Source organism: Xenopus tropicalis, chromosome 4, assembly GCF_000004195.4.
Source record: "Xenopus tropicalis strain Nigerian chromosome 4, UCB_Xtro_10.0, whole genome shotgun sequence".
Taxonomy (NCBI): Eukaryota; Metazoa; Chordata; class Amphibia; order Anura; family Pipidae; genus Xenopus; species Xenopus tropicalis.
The window spans coordinates 149,908,695-149,925,771 of NC_030680.2; the positions used below are offsets into that span (position 1 = coordinate 149,908,695).

General features: G+C 44.6%; 1 protein-coding gene across 2 annotated transcripts in view; it reads right to left on the bottom strand.

The window, feature by feature from the left end:
* The window catches only part of cacna2d3 (calcium channel, voltage-dependent, alpha 2/delta subunit 3), a 499,906-nt gene that overhangs the window by 49,114 nt on the left and 433,715 nt on the right, over nucleotides 1-17,077 (bottom strand). For both annotated transcript variants that reach the window (XM_031901262.1, XM_031901261.1), the window contains 3 exons: nucleotides 8,940-9,001; nucleotides 7,999-8,043; nucleotides 2,622-2,684 (listed from right to left, as the gene is read on the bottom strand). In XM_031901262.1, the coding sequence (XP_031757122.1) occupies nucleotides 2,622-2,684; nucleotides 7,999-8,043; nucleotides 8,940-9,001 (170 nt within the window). The remainder of the gene's footprint in view (nucleotides 1-2,621; nucleotides 2,685-7,998; nucleotides 8,044-8,939; nucleotides 9,002-17,077) is intronic.

The window sequence follows — 17,077 nt, forward strand, 5'->3', positions numbered from 1 at the left end:
GAAAGCTGCAAAGAGTTGGAAAAGGAAGGCAAATAATTAAAAAACTATAACAAATAAATAATAATATTCTGAGACAGTTTGCAATTGGTCTTTATTTCTATGCTTTTTCGGTTATTTAGCTTTTTGTTCAGCAGCTCTCCTGTTTGGAATTTTAGCGGCTATCTGGTTGCAGGGTGTTCTTTACCTTAGCAACCAGGGAGTAGTTTGGAAGAGAGACTGGTATATGAATAGGGGAGGGGCTGAATAGAAAGATAAGGAATAAAAAGTAACAATAACAATAAAACTGGGGCCTCACAGAGCAATAGGGTTTGGCTGCCGGGGTCAGTGACCCCCATTTGAAAGCTGCAAAGAGGCAGAATTAAAAGGCAAAATATTCAAAAAGTATAAAAATAAATAATGAAGACCAATTGCACAGTTGTTAGGAATAGGCCATTGTAATGTAATGTATATAATGTAGCTAAAATGTAAAAACGTGGCCCATAAAACAAAAAAAACAAACTACTGACAAACGGCGCCGATCCATTTGGATTTCTCTTCCTTTCGGAGCGGAAATATTTATTTTATCCAATCTCTCCGGACATTAAGAAGGCGATTATCCGAAGCCCAATCATTTCAGGTACAACCCGATCCCCCTGGTGTTTTCTCACACAGCAGTTATAATATATACATTCTGCCCGGCCTATCGGGTTTCTTTATTCTACGGGACAGAAATATGGAGACCACCGGGTCGGGGGGCCGTTTGCTCGTCAGAGCGACTGCCCTTTGGCAAAAGGAAATATCCCAGCGAGCGCCAATCATTTGTTACACAACGTAAATGGGGGATTACGTTCCCGTCAGTCTGTTCCATTGTGATTGGGCCCCCACCCTGATTCTAGACATTTCCCCCCAAATTGGCTCTTTCCGTGCTGTTGACATTAGGGCAGGAATTCCCAGGAATGCCACTCCCACTCATTAATTATCCACGGAATGTCGAGGGTCTCGCGTACGTCCCGGGCTGAGAGTAATGGCGTCGCCGCGGCAAATAGGGGCCCCGTGTTTCACTAATACTCGCCCCCCCCCCCCCTTCGTTCTATTGCCTAGGGGGAATGGGATAATGACCACAACCAATAGGAAACATTTATAATGGGTCAAAATATATTCCATCAGGTTTGTTACCCTTGATACTGACCCCCCCAATGAAATTGATTAAAAAGGTTGTTCACCTTTGAGTGAACTCCCTGGTGGCTAAGGTAACTTGGACCCTAGCAACCAAATAGCGGCTGAAACTCCAAACTGGAGAGCTGAAAATGAAATAACTTAAAAACTATAAATAATAAAAAATGAAGACCAATTGCAAATTGTCTCAGAATATTACTAGAGAGTGATATTCTGAGACAGTTTGCAATTGGTCTTCAGTTTTTGTTATTTGCAGTTTTTTAATTATTTAGTTTTTTGTTCAGCAGCTCTCCAGTATGGAATTTCAGCAGCAGTCTGGTTGCTAGGGTTCAATTTAACCTAGCAACCAGGCCGTAGTTTTAAAGAGACGCAGGAATATGAATAGAAGAGGGGCATAAATAGAAAGATTAGGAATAAAAAGTAACAGTAACAATAAAACTGGAGCCTCACAGAGCAGATGTGATATTCTGAGACAATTTGCAATTGGTCTTCATTTTTTATTATTTGTAGTTTGTTCGTTATTTCATTTTCAGTTCAGCAGCTCTGCAGTTTGGAATTTCAGCAGCTGTCTGGTTGCTCGGGTCCAAGTTACCTTAGCAACCAGGAAGTGGTTTGAAAGAGAGACGGGGATATGGATAGGGGAGGGGCTGAATAGAAAGTAACAATAACAATAAAACTGGAGCCTCACAGAGCAATAGGGTTTGGCTGCTGGGGTCAGTGACCCCCCATTTGAAAGCTGCAAAGAGGCAGAAGAAGAAGGCAAATAATTCAAAAACTATAAAAAAAAAGAAAAAAAGAAATGAAGACCAATTGCAAAGTTGCTAGGAATAGGCCATTCTATAACTCAGAGGTGAAAAAGAAAATAAGAAATATAAACCAATTGCAAAGTTGCTAAGAATAGGTTATTCTATAACGTACTGAAGGTAAACCTCCCCTTTAACAAGGATCTCCAACCAACTTGGTGGTGGTACACCTTTAAGTTAAAGTTTAGTATGTTACAGAATGCCCTATTCCTAGCAACTTTGCAATTGGTCTTCATTATTTATTTGTTATGGTTTTTGAATTATTTCCCTTCCTTATCTGACTCTTTGCAGCTTTCAAATGGGGGTCACTGACCCCGGCAGCCAAACCCTATTGCTCTGTGAGGCTCCAGTTTTATTGTTATTGTTACTTTTTATTCCTTATCTTTCTATTCAGCCCCCCCCCTATTCATATACCGGCCTCTCATTCAAACCACTCCCTGGTTACTAAGGTAACTAGGACCCTAGCAACCAAATAGCTGCTGATGGCACCCGTGGTACAAGATGGCTCCCATGGGACAACATTCGCCTCCCATTCCGATTGGCCTTCCCGTCGGCCTATGAACCCATTCTCATTGCACTAAACCATAATATCCCAATTTCATTTATAAAACATTAATAATGAATAAATGAAATATTAGGGAGCCGATTAACGTGGGCTTTTACCTGTCCGTAGTCTTCCGACACCAAAATGAATCCGTTATTATCGATGAGGTAACAATTAATCTCCTGAGGAAGGGAAAGCAAAACCACATCAGTTACTTTAATGGGAAGAAAAACATGAATTTTAATGACATTGAATTAAAATTGACATTTTCCGACATTTTATTGACAAAATCAGAATGAAATTTACAAACAAAGAAAAATATAAACGTTGGGAATAATTTTAATTGATCTGATTCCAGAGGTGGAATGGCGGCTAATAACGCAGAAATTGCCTTTCTAAACCTACGCTGCCTCGTCCAATCAAGGGCAGGGGGCGGGCCTTACAGGGCGGGGAGGCAGTAGGGGAAGTTAATAGCCACGGATATAACTGTACTGGGGGCACAAATATCCCATTCAGTTGGGCAGTTTCATTGGTTTTGGCCCCGCGGGGGAATATAAAGTAGTAGCTGGTAATAGTGAGCCCTGAGCACCCACGGGCACCCACACTTAGGGTTGGGCTGTAGGTCAGTATGGGGGGGCTGTGGGTGGGCTCCCTGGCCCTGACTGCATTGGCCGGGAAGTAGTTTTTTTTCCAAAGCCCATTCTGACATCATCTCTGACATCATGAGTGAGGGCCGGTTGGGTTTGGTCATCATGTCCCTTCTAAACCTTGGGCGGGGGGTTTGGGTGGCAGGTTGGGGGGGTTTGGGGGGCAGGTTAGAGGGGGTTTGGGGGGCAGGTTAGAGGGGGTTTGGGGGGGCAGGTTAGGGGGGGTTTGGGCGGGCAGGTTAGGGGGGTTTGGGCGGGCAGGTTGGGGGGGTTTGGGCGGGCAGGTTGAGGGGGTTTGGGCGGGGTGGTTAGGGGGGGTTTGGGCGGGCAGGTTGGGGGGGGTTTGGGCGGGTAGGTTGGGGGGGTTTGGGCGGGCAGGTTGGGGGGGGTTTGGGCGGGCAGGTTGGGGGGGGTTTGGGCGGGCAGGTTGGGGGGGGTTTGGGCGGGCAGGATGGGGGGGTTTGGGCGGGCAGGTTGGGGGGGTTTGGGCGGGCAGGTTAGGAGGGGGTTTGGGGGGTCAGGTTAGGGGGGGTTTGGGCGGGCAGGTTGGGGGGGTTTGGGCAGGCAGGTTAGGGGGGGGTTTGGGGGGTCAGGTTAGGGGGGGTTTGGGCGGGCAGGTTGGGGGGGGTTTGGGCGGGCAGGTTGGGGGGGGTTTGGGCGGGCAGGTTGGGGGGGTTTGGGCGGGCAGGTTAGGGGGGGTTTGGGCGGGCAGGTTAGGGGGGGGTTTGGGGGGTCAGGTTGGGGGGGTTTGGGCGGGCAGGTTAGGGGGGGGGTTTGGGGGGTCAGGTTAGGGGGGGGGTTTGGGGGGTCAGGTTAGGGGGGGTTTGGGGGGTCAGGTTAGGGGGGGTTTGGGCGGGCAGGTTGGGGGGGTTTGGGCAGGCAGGGGTATACACACAATATACACATAATATACACACAATGTACACACAATATCCACACAATATACAAATAATATACACAAAGCACGCACAATATATAGAATATACTCACAATATACTCACAATATACACACAAGATACACAGTATACATACAAGATACACACAATATCCCCAATAAACACACAATACACACACAATACACACACATTCCGGAGCAGGGAGCCCCCGTGCAGCAGGTTTAGTTATTTGGGGGCTAATGTTCCCGCCGTGGGGAGATTAATTCGCGGGGAAATGTCTCGTTCCTGACTTTAATGGGAATCTAATGGGAATGACATGGGGGGGATCATTCTTACAGGAATATAAAATAAATTCTCCTCGGGACGTGGGTGCATGTCATTATCCCAAATACATGAATCATTTTGTTTCCCAAATGTCGGGAAAAAACGCAAATCCGAAATTCCCGGAATATCTGCAAAACAGCTTCATATTTAAACATAACCCCCCCCCCCCCCCCGTTATAATACTGACAGGTCAGTCGCTGATTTGGGATTGAAATGGTTAATTAAAGATGTCTGCCTGTGACTGTCTCTGCCCTAACGACATTTATTTACCCCCCTTTTTGTTACACAGAGATTATTAGAGATTTTTTTGTCACATTTTAAAAGATCTGCAGCTTCTTTGTTCTCCAGATTCATGAATAGGGGTGGGGCTTAAAGGGGCAGTTCCCCTTTAATTTAACTTTTCATATGATGTAGACATTGATATTGCAATTGGTCTTCTTTTTTATGGATTTTCAGTTATTTAGCATTTAGCTTTCTGTTTGGTATTTTAGCAGATATCTGGTTGCTATGGTCTTGTTTACCTTAGCAACCAGGCAGTGGTTTGAACAAGAGACTGGAATATGAATAGGGGAGGGGCTGAATAGAAAGATAAGGAATAAAAAGTAACAATAACAATAAAACTGGAGCCTCACAGAGCAATAGGGTTTGGCTGCCGGGGTCAGTGACCCCCCATTTGAAAGCTGCAAAGAGGCAGAAGAAGAAGGGAAAGAATTAAAAAGTTATAAAAATGAAGACCAATTGAAAAGTTGCTAGGAATAGGCCATTCTGTAACTTAGAGGTGAACTGCCCCTTTAACAAGGTGTGGGGGTGTGGGTGAGGAGTTCCAGGTTGTGGAAAAACCCTCCTGGAATTGGCTTGGGAGATTGCGCCTCAGGGTAATTAATACCACCCTATGGGGCACATTTAACTGTTATTATCTGTGAGTCTCCTGGATTCATATACAGGGTGGGGGCAGAACTGGGGCAGAGTCTAACAGAGTAGATTATCACCCCCCATCATCTACTCTGCTGATTCCCTGCACGTCCTCTGGGCTGCTGTCACTTACCTGCACTTAGGTACCCTCCCCACAAATATACAGTATATATACAATATAACAGTCACAATAAAAACCAGTGCAGTCTGCATCAGAGTTCATTCATAATCAGCCCTGTAGCATCAGCATCTATGACAGATGTGACCTCACATCTGCGTGATGATTTCCCACGCCCCCTAAGCTTAGCTCCTCCCCAGCAGCCCAGAGCCCACTGAGCATGTGCAGTGCCACTGACACACAAAAGATGGCCGAACAAGATCCAAGATGGAGGGCTGGACAGTCCCAAACTGGCAATCTGAGGGTTCTGGGAAATGTCAGAGGGGCTGCTGTAAAGTGCCATAGACATTTATGTTTATTGGGCCGGGGGGGGGGGGGGGCTGTTTGGGCCTCTGTGTAACTGAAATGCCAGGGCCTGTTTTGAATTCCAGTCCAGGCCACATATACTGTATATAAAGTATATATATATATATATATGTGGGTATCAGCGGGCGGCGTCAGGGCCCATGTGGGAAGAAAGCGCAGAATTAAATAAGTTTCTGACTGTAACCTGAGCATTTCCATTAATCTCCATGTAAGTTCTACTGGGGAAGGAAATCAGTAGCTCGGGCCCCAGGGATGTAAAGGCATCCCATAGAGAAGCTTTGTTTGTGCTACAGTGGCCTGAACCCCCCGAGCAGCCTGAACCCCCCGAGCGGCCTGAACCCCCCGAGCGGCCTGAACCCCCCGAGCGGCCTGAACCCCCCGAGCGGCCTGAACCCCCCGAGCAGCCTGAACCCCCCGAGCAGCCTGAACCCCCCGAGCGGCCTGAACCCCCCGAGCAGCCTGAACCCCCCCGAGCAGCCTGAACCCCCCGAGCAGCCTGAACCCCCCCGAGCAGCCTGAACCCCCCGAGCAGCCTGAACTCCCCGAGCAGCCTGAACCCCCGCGAGCAGCCTGAACCCCCCGAGCAGCCGCAACTCCATATAATAATAATATCAGCATTCTGTGCTCTCGGCACCGGGAACTGCCCCCCCCCCCAATCTGCCGCTCATATCAAGGTCACTTACTGGGGTATCAACAGATTCCAACTGACACATAGGGATTATACCCAAGGTTTAATTACATGTGATTATTGGTTCTAATCAAAAGTAGCTGCCAAATTGGTATGAAATAAAATATTCACCAGGGAAGCACTCACCCCAAATCACCCTAGAGCTATAGAAACATTGGGGTAACAGTCACCCTGCTATAGTTCCAGGGGTACCCAGGGCACAAATAAGCACTCACCCCAAATCCCCCCCTAACTGGCCTTCAGGCTGGGCCCCCTTAGCCCATAACAAGGTTACAGATATATAGAAACATTGGGGTAACAGTCACCCCGCTATAGTTCCAGGGGTACCCAGGGCACAAATAAGCACTCACCCCAAATCCCCCCCTAACTGGCCTTCAGGCTGGGCCCCCTTAGCCCATAACAAGGTTACAGATATATAGAAACATTGGGGTAACAGTCACCCTGCTATAGTTCCAGGGGTACCCAGGGCACAAATAAGCACTCACCCCAAATCCCCCCCTAACTGGCCTTCAGGCTGGGCCCCCTTAGCCCATAACAAGGTTACAGATATATAGAAACATTGGGGTAACAGGCACCCTGCTATAGTTCCAGGGGTACCCAGGGCACAAATAAGCACTCACCCCAAATCCCCCCCTAACTGGCCTTCAGGCTGGGCCCCCTTAGCCCATAACAAGGTTACAGATATATAGAAACATTGGGGTAACAGTCACCCCGCTATAGTTCCAGGGGTACCCAGGGCACAAATAAGCACTCACCCCAAATCCCCCCCTAACTGGCCTTCAGGCTGGGCCCCCTTAGCCCATAACAAGGTTACAGATATATAGAAACATTAGGGTAACAGTCACCCCGCTATAGTTCCAGGGGTACCCAGGGCACAAATAAGCACTCACCCCAAATCCCCCCCTAACTGGCCTTCAGGCTGGGCCCCCTTAGCCCATAACAAGGTTACAGATATATAGAAACATTGGGGTAACAGTCACCCCTCTATAGTTCCAGGGGTTCCCAGGGCACAAATAAGCACTCACCCCAAATCCCCCCCTAACTGGCCTTCAGGCTGGGCCCCCTTAGCCCATAACAAGGTTACAGATATATAGAAACATTGGGGTAACAGTCACCCTGCTATAGTTCCAGGGGTACCCAGGGCACAAATAAGCACTCACCCCAAATCCCCCCCTAACTGGCCTTCAGGCTGGGCCCCCTTAGCCCATAACAAGGTTACAGATATATAGAAACATTAGGGTAACAGTCACCCCGCTATAGTTCCAGGGGTACCCAGGGCACAAATAAGCACTCACCCCAAATCCCCCCCTAACTGGCCTTCAGGCTGGGCCCCCTTAGCCCATAACAAGGTTACAGATATATAGAAACATTGGGGTAACAGTCACCCCGCTATAGTTCCAGGGGTACCCAGGGCACAAATAAGCACTCACCCCAAATCCCCCCTAACTGGCCTTCAGGCTGGGCCCCCTTAGCCCATAACAAGGTTACAGATATATAGAAACATTGGGGTAACAGTCACCCCGCTATAGTTCCAGGGGTACTTACTTCATCATCACAGCTGATGGGGCATTTTCCATCCAATGAGGCACACTGGAAAGAAAAGAAAGATGGTTACTAAGGGCCATGGCAACAGATACAAATCATTTTCAGATGGATTTTATAAGTGCCAATGCCGTGCCGGGGAGGGGGTGCCAGCTGGGCATTATCCGTGACTAATTTATTATAAAAATAAATTCATTCAAGCAGTTGATTTTGTTGTATAATGAAAAAGTCCGACAGGAATGGGACTTATTATCCTAAAAGCTCCAAAACACAGCATTTCTGGGCATCATAGGGGACCCACATGTGTCGGCACTCCCCGACTTGCACCTCTGGGTGACACAAAGGTTAGGGGGAAGGTATGGGGAGCAATTTCTTGCCTCTCGTGAATACAGAGCTGCCGAATATAGGTGGCCCAGTATTCATAGGAAGTGGCTAGTATTCCTTATATAAACAGAAGCAAAAGGCAATAACCAGTTATTTATTCACCTTTGGGATTATTGTTCCTTGTCCTAAAGTTTCAGTGGGTGTGGCTTCTCCGAATGCAAAAAGCTCCGCCTATAATCACATGACTTGAAACAAAAGACCCCATCCTAAGCCCAATCAACTTTATGTGCCGTTAATGCCACTAAATCCCATCATGCTAAGTAATAATCATGGTTCCTTAATGATGTAAGAATGACATCACCCTCGGATGACATCATTTCATTGGAACCAATGACCTCCCTCCATTAATGACCACCTGGGTTTTTTTTAATGTGAAACCTGAACCGGTGACCCAACGGGGGAACATAAAGGAAAGTTTGTTTGCCAAATGCTTGTGCCTTCTTGCTAATTAGATGATTGATCATTACGGGTTGATAATTATTTGCCCTTTACAGGAAGCGCATTGTACGAGAGCCAATGAAACGGGACTTGTAAAAAGCCAACATCTGATTTCAACTTACCTGTCTGCTGGCGATCCAGAATTTCCTCTGGAAGAATTCGAGTTTCATTTGGATGCCGACAGCTGGAACGGATTTGGAATGAAAGCGTTACTTCAGGAAGGATTAGGAGTGACCAGAAATGCATAAAGAATCATTTATCAACAAATGCAGAGAGAGGGGCGGCCATGAATACTGACTGGGCAACGGGTCCCGCCAGTCCCACTAACCCCAGCACCCAAATGTATAGGTACTTGCACCCATAAATGCTCCGAGCACCTATATACCCATTGTAATGTCATTGCACAAAAGCTCCAGGCTATTCCAGGGTTGCCCTAGTTCATTGGTCCATAGCCTATAGGGTGAGCCCGGCAGCTTGAAGAGGCCATAAACGGGCAGATCCTATAGAAGGGCAGGTCCTTTAGACCAATTCAGCAGCTTATCTGCCTGTGTATGGGCATCTCTGATGGGCCTTACCAACTTGCTCTTAGCACCAATGTACCCAATTGGTCATTGCACCCAAGCTCCAGGCTATTCCAGGGTTGCCCTAGTTCATTGGTCCATAGCCTATAGGGTGAGCAGCTTGAAGAGGCCATAAACGGGCAGATCCTATAGAAGGGCAGTTCCTTTAGACCCATTCGGCAGCTTATCTGCCTGTGTATGGGCACCTCTGATGGGCCTTACCAACTTGCTCTGAACACCAATGTATCCAATGGGTCACTGCGCCCAAGCTCCAGGCTATTCCAGGGTTGCCCTAGTTAATTGGTCCATAGCCTATAGGGTGAGCCCTGCAGCTTGAAGAGGCCATAAACGGGCAGATCCTATAGAAGGGCAGGTCCTTTATACCAATTCTGCCTGTATATGGGCACCCCTGATGGGCCTACCCAACCGAGATTGGCCTAAAATTGCCCAGATGTTGATCAGGTAGGTTTGATTTTCCGTTGGATTGCAGACTCATTGATGCAGTCCCCTGATCCAACAGTATCTATACCCCAGGGCCAAATCATCAAATTGGCACAATATCACCCCCCTCCTTTAGGTGGGCATATGGGGAAAAGATCCACTTGCTTGGTGACCTTGCCAAACGGGCCAATTTTCCCGTGTATGGCCAGCTTTCGACCGGTGGCAGGGTGCCTATATTATTATTTGTTTATAAAGCGCCAACATATCCCGCAGCGCTGTACAATAAGTGGGTTTCATACATTGGGCATACAGAGTAACATATAAAGCAATCAGTAACCGATACAGGAGGGGAAGAGAGCCCTGCCCAAAAGAGCTTACACTCTACAAGGAGTAACATATAAATCAATCAGTAACCGATACAGGAGGGGAAGAGAGCCCTGCCCAAAAGAGCTTACACTCTACAAGGAGTAACATATAAAGCAATCAGTAACCGATACAGGAGGGGAAGGGAACCCTGCCCAAAAGAGCTTACAATCTACAAGGAGTAACATATAAAGCAATCAGTAACCGATACAGGAGGGGAAGAGAGCCCTGCCCCAAAGAGCTTACACTCTACAAGGAGTAACATATAAAGCAACCAGTAACCGATACAGGAGGGGAAGGGAGCCCTGCCCAAAAGAGCTTACACTCTACAAGGAGTAACATATAAAGCAATCAGTAACCGATACAAGAGGGGAAGAGAGCCCTGCCCAAAAGAGCTTACACTCTACAAGGAGTAACATATAAAGCAATCAGTAACCGATACAAGAGTTGAAGAGGGCCCTGCCCAAAAGAGCTTACACTCTACAAGGAGTAACATATAAAGCAATCAGTAACCGATACAAGAGGGGAAGAGTGCCCTGCCCAAAAGAGCTTACACTCTACAAGGAGTAACATATAAAGCAATCAATAACCGATACAGGAGGGGAAGAGGGCCCTGCCCAAAAGAGCTTACAATCTACAAGGAGTAACATATAAAGCAATCAATAACCGATACAGGAGGTGAAGAGAGCCCTGCCCAAAAGAGCTTACACTCTACAAGGAGTAACATATAAAGCAATCAGTAACCGATACAAGAGGGGAAGAGAGCCCTGCCCAAAAGAGCTTACAATCTACAAGGAGTAACATTTAAAGCAATCAGTAACCGATACAAGAGGTGAAGAGAGCCCTGCCCAAAAGAGCTTACACTCTACAAGGAGAAAGGGTTGAGACACAAGGTGTGGGAATGGGCATGAGAGGTGGGGCACAGGGTACCCCAGCAGATACCCCAACTTCTCCCTAGGCACATGACTACCCTGCCTACTCCTACTTCCAGACCTGCATTAAAGTCCAGCTTGAGAAGTCAATTAGGGTAAGATTTGGGGTCAAAACCTATTTGATGACATCAATTTCCTTGAAACTTTGACTCAATGATTGGTGCACCAATGTTTTCTTCTATCCTTACCTTATAATGAGCCAACATTGAACCAAGAGGGGCTTGAAATGAAAAAAACAAACAAAAACACATCGACATTTAGCCCATTTCTCCATACAGAACAGCTTCAGCTCTTGGATGTTGGTGGGTTTCCTCACCTGAACCGCTCACTTTAGGTCTTTCCACAACAATGGGATTAAGGTCAGGACTTTGACTTGGCCGTTCCAGAACATTCACTTTATTCTTCTTTGGTAGAACGACTTCTGATTGTCTCGCTGTAGGACCTACTATCTCTTGAGCTTCACTTAACGGACAGATGTCTTGACATTTTCCTTTATCATTTTCTGGTGTCATTCAGAATTCATAGTTCCATCAATGATGGAAAGCTGGCCAGGCCTAGATGCAGCAAATAGGCCCAAACCAGAACATTCCCACCACCAGGTTTCACAGATACAGGGATAAGGCTCTTATGCTGGAAAGTGTTTTACTTTCTCCAAATGTAGCTTCCTCAAAAAGTTCTATTTTGGCTTCATCCATCCACAAAACATTCTTCCAGTTTCCTTCTGATTTTTAGCAAACTGTAGACCCAAAGCAATATTTTTTGGGGAGAGCAGTGGCTTTCTCCTTGCTACCCTGCCATAGGCATCATTGCTGTTCAGTGTTCTTCTGATGGTGGGACTCAAGAACATCAACACTGGCCAAGTTCCCCTGGGTTCCTTTGTAACCTCTCCGGCTATTAGACACCTTGAAGTTGGTGTTATCTTTGATGGTTGACCACTTTGGGGTTGGGTAATGACAGTCTTGAATTTCCTTTATTTGTACACAATCTGACTGTTGATTGGTGGAGTCCAAACTCTTTAGAGATCGTCTTGTAACCTTCTCCAGCTTTATGGGCATCAACAACTCTTTTTCTGAGCTCCTCAGACACCTCCTTTGTTGGAGCCATGATACCCATCCACAAATGTGCTGTATGTATGATCAGGCTTTGCTGGATCCCCCACGTTCTTTAAATAAAATAGGGTCTCACTCCCACCTGATTGTCATCCCATTGGCTGAAAACTTCAGACTCTGATTTCCCCTTCAGATTCTATGATAACCCTAAGGATTCCCTGTCATTTGTTTCCCTAGGTTTTCTTCATCTACTTTTTGGGCTTGTTTGAAAATCAGATGACGTTTTAGGTCACATTCATATAAAAATATAGAATGTTTTACAAACCATATCAGGTAGAGATGCTCTGATTCGTAGGCCCCACCAGAGAGTCACATGTTCCCGCGTACAGCTGGCTTTGGTGAAAACCGCCGGTTTATTCTACCTTCTTTGACCTTGTGAGTTCATCCAACTTGGGTTCTCAAAGACCTTTTCATTTCAGGACGGATGGTTCCATCGTTCCAGAGAGCCATGATCTCACCGTAACCTCAGATAACTCGATCTCCTGTAGCTTTTAATCAGGATTTGCTATAATCAGTGATTACTAAAAAAATAAGTTACAGCTGAAACAGCATTGGCTGTCGGCATGAAATCGCCCTTTCATGTGTTATAAGCGGCAACTGACATGTCCGACCGCTGACGTTTCCATCAAACTCCTCTATCCGGAGTAGTGTGCCGAGCGTGGGGCTTGTTATTCAAGTTATTCTTGTGTAGATATCATCTATCTACGATATTCAAGCTATTAGGGCTCATTATCTATTGATCTATCATCTCTCTAGGATATCTAAGATATTAGGGCTCTTTAACTATTGATCTATTATGTATTTAGGGTATTCATAATATTAGCACTCGTTATCTATATTATTTATCTATTATCAATAAAGGATATTTAAGATATTAGGGTTCATTATCTACTATCTATCTAGGATATTTGAAATATTAGCATTCGTTATCTATAGTATCTATCATCTCTCTAGGATATAGAAGATATTAGGACTCATTATCTATTCATCTATTATCTATTTAAGATATTTGCAATATTAGCACTCGTTATCTATATTATATATCTATCATCTATAGAGGATATTAAGATATTAAAGCCCATTATCTACTATCTATCTAGGAGATTCGAGAAAATATCACTTGTTATCTATATTATCTATCATCTACTGAGGATATTTAAGATATTAAGGCTCTTTACTATCTATCTAGGATATTCCAGATATTAGCACTCATTATCTATCATCTATAGAGGATATTTAAGATATTAATGCTCATTATCTACTATCTATCTAGGATATTCGAGATATTATCACTCGTTATCTACAGTATTTATCTATCATCTATCTAGGATATCTAAGATATTAGGGCTCATTATCTATTGATCTACTATCTATTTAGGATATTCGCCACATTAGCACTTGTTATCTATATTATTTATCTATAGAGGATATTTAAGATATTAGTGTTCCTTATCTACTATCTATCTAGGATATTCAAGATATTAGCACTCATTATCTATATTATCTGTTATTGACTGAGGATATTTAAGATATTAGGGCTCATTATCTACTATCGATCTAGGATATTCAAAATATTAGCACTCGTTATCTACAGTATTTATCTATCATCTATCTAAGATAAACAAGATATTAGGGCTCATTACTATCTATCTAGGATATTCGAGATATTAGCACTCGTTATCTATATTATCTATCATCTACTGAGGATAATTAAGATATTAACGCTCATTATCTACTATCTACAGTATCTAGGATATTTGAGATATTGGCACTCGTTATCTACAGTATTTATCTATCATCTATCTAAGATAAACAAGATATTAGGGCTCATTACTATCTATCTAGGATATTCGAGATATTAGCACTCGTTATCTACAGTATTTATCTATCATCTATCTAAGATAAACAAGATATTAGGGCTCATTACTATCTATCTAGGATATTCGAGATATTAGCACTCGTTATCTACAGTATTTATCTATCATATATCTAAGATAAACAAGATATTAGGGCTCATTACTATCTATCTAGGATATTCGAGATATTAGCACTCGTTATCTACAGTATTTATCTATCATCTATCTAAGATAAACAAGATATTAGGGCTCATTACTATCTATCTAGGATATTCGAGATATTAGCACTCGTTATCTACAGTATTTATCTATCATCTATCTAAGATAAACAAGATATTAGGGCTCATTACTATCTATCTAGGATATTCGAGATATTAGCACTCGTTATCTATATTATCTATCATCTACTGAGGATAATTAAGATATTAACGCTCATTATCTACTATCTATCTAGGATATTTGAGATATTGGCACTCGTTATCTACAGTATTTATCTATCATCTATCTAGGATATTGAAGATATTAGGGCTCATTATCAATCTAGAATATTCAAGATATTGGGGCTCATTATCTATTTAAGAAGGGTATTCAAGATATTGGGGCTCATTTATTAAGGGTATCGGTCAACCAATTGGTGCAAAGTTCCATATTTATTTCCATGAGTTGCGCCCCCTGCTGGAACAAAGCACAAAAACTTGCGCCTTTCTGAGCGCCGGCAACGCCTCCCGCGGTGGAACAAAAGGTGCAATTCCTGTGTTTGCTTAGAAGGTGTCGGCATGATAAATCACCTCCGCTGAGGCCCCGCCCCTCTCCGGGAGGCTGCGTTATTCCTGGGAAAACCCGTGAAACGATGTTATTTTGCCTGCGACGGCATGCCAAGCCTGAATCAACTCAATGCACCGCCGCCACCGCCGCCGCGATATCCAAATCAGGAATGTTTGCTTTTGTGTGTTTATTAAAACATTTGTTTTTAACATGGAAAATGATTTTGTTCCACATTAAAAACGCACTTGAGTGGAAAAAGAAAAGCCCAAAGAAGGAATTATTCTGCCAGACGCCGACGGTAAAATCAGATGAACATGTGCGTTCAATCCTTTCATCATTGCAATAACAGGAATGGGGGGGGGGGCAAAGAACTGCCCCCGGCAGCTGATTCCCACGGTTCTACTGGGGGCAGGAGAATCAGTGATACAAGGTGATTGGGGCGGATCCCCATGTGCGTACACTAAGGAGATGGATAAAGCAGTAGGTATGTGAGAACCTGCAGTATTGGAGCTGGGAACCCTATGGAATAACGCTGAACAGGAATATCAAACCAGTAACTTGGATAATACGTTGGGGCAAATGTAATAAGAAGGGCAAAGTTTGCCCAAGTTCAATAGCCCATAGCAGCCAATGAGCTGCTAACTAGTGATGAGCGAATCTGTTCCGTTTCGCTTCGCCGAAAAATTCGTGAATCTTTCAAAATATCCGCAAAGCGGCAAAAAATTAGCAAAACGGCAAAAATGTTGTGCGGCATAAAAATTGTCGCCCGCAGCTATTCTTTTGTCGCCCACGGCTATTCTTTCGTCGCCCGCGGCTATTATTTTGTCACGCGGCTATTATTTTGTCGCCCGCAGCTAATATTTTGTCGCCCGCAGCTATTATTTCATCGCCCATGGCTATTATTTCATCGCCCGCAGCTATTATTTTGTCACGCGGCTATTATTTTGTCGCCCGCAGCTAATATTTTGTCGCCCGCAGCTATTATTTCATCGCCCGCAGCTATTATTTTGTCACGCGGCTATTATTTTGTCGGCCGCAGCTAATATTTTGTTGACCGCAGCTATTGTTTCATCGCCCGCGGCTATTATTTTGTTGCGCGGCTATTATTTCATCGCCAGCAGCTATTATTTCGTCGCCCGCGGCTATTATTTTGTTGCGCGGCTATTATTTCATCGCCAGCAGCTATTATTTCATCGCCCGTGGCTATTATTTTGTCACGCGGCTAATATGTCATCGCCCGCAGCTATCAACAATTTTTGGACGTGCGGCGAATTTTTCTGCTGCAAATTTTTTCATCCGCTTCACGAAACAATTCGCCAATGGCGAAACGCGGAAATTCGCCGCAAATCCATGCCTGGCGAAACATTTTGCCCATCACTACTGCTAAACGATTGCTATGGGTAACTAAACCTTTAGATCTTTGCTCCTCATCTTCTTCAATACTCTTCTTTCCTAAGGAATACCAGTTCTAACGAGCGCTCATACCCAAACTGCCCCATGGCTAAAACCATAGATCGGAGGCAGGGGCACCTACCTGGAGTACAAGCACTTTGGAAATGGGGCAGTTTGTTCTAGAAAATATTTTCATTGATGCTTCATTGTCCAAGTCCAATCTACTATCAAAAGCAGTTTATATAGACACCTTCATAAAATGACATGTCCACTCTATTCTCGACGGCCACGTTCCTATTGGCTAGCCATGGCAATGTGACACGAATAGGACATTATAGGGCGTAAGTACCACCCACAACAAAGGAAAGGAAAGAATGAGTAGCCGGATGGTCTTGTTGGTCATTGAGGAGCACATTTATTCCAGTTGCTCATCAATGAAATAACTGCCAGACGGGGGCAGATAGTCACCCTTGCATCTAGGTGCCAAGGTGGACTTTTGAACTTTATCTTCATCCTAATACATTAAGTACAGGTATGGGACCTGTTATCCAGATTGCTTGGGACCTGGGGGTCTTTCCGTTATTTGGATCTTCATACCTTATGTTTAAAGAACATTTAAAAATTTATTAAACGCAATAGGGCTGTTCTGCCCCAATAAGGGGTAATTATATCTTAGTTGGGATCAAGTACAGGTACTGTTTTATTATTACAGAGAAAAGGGAATCATTTAACCATTAAATAAACCCAATAGGGCTGTTCTGCCCCAATAAGGGGTAATTATATCTTAGTTGGGATCAAGTACAGGTACTGTTTTATTATTACAGAGAAAAGGGAATCATTTA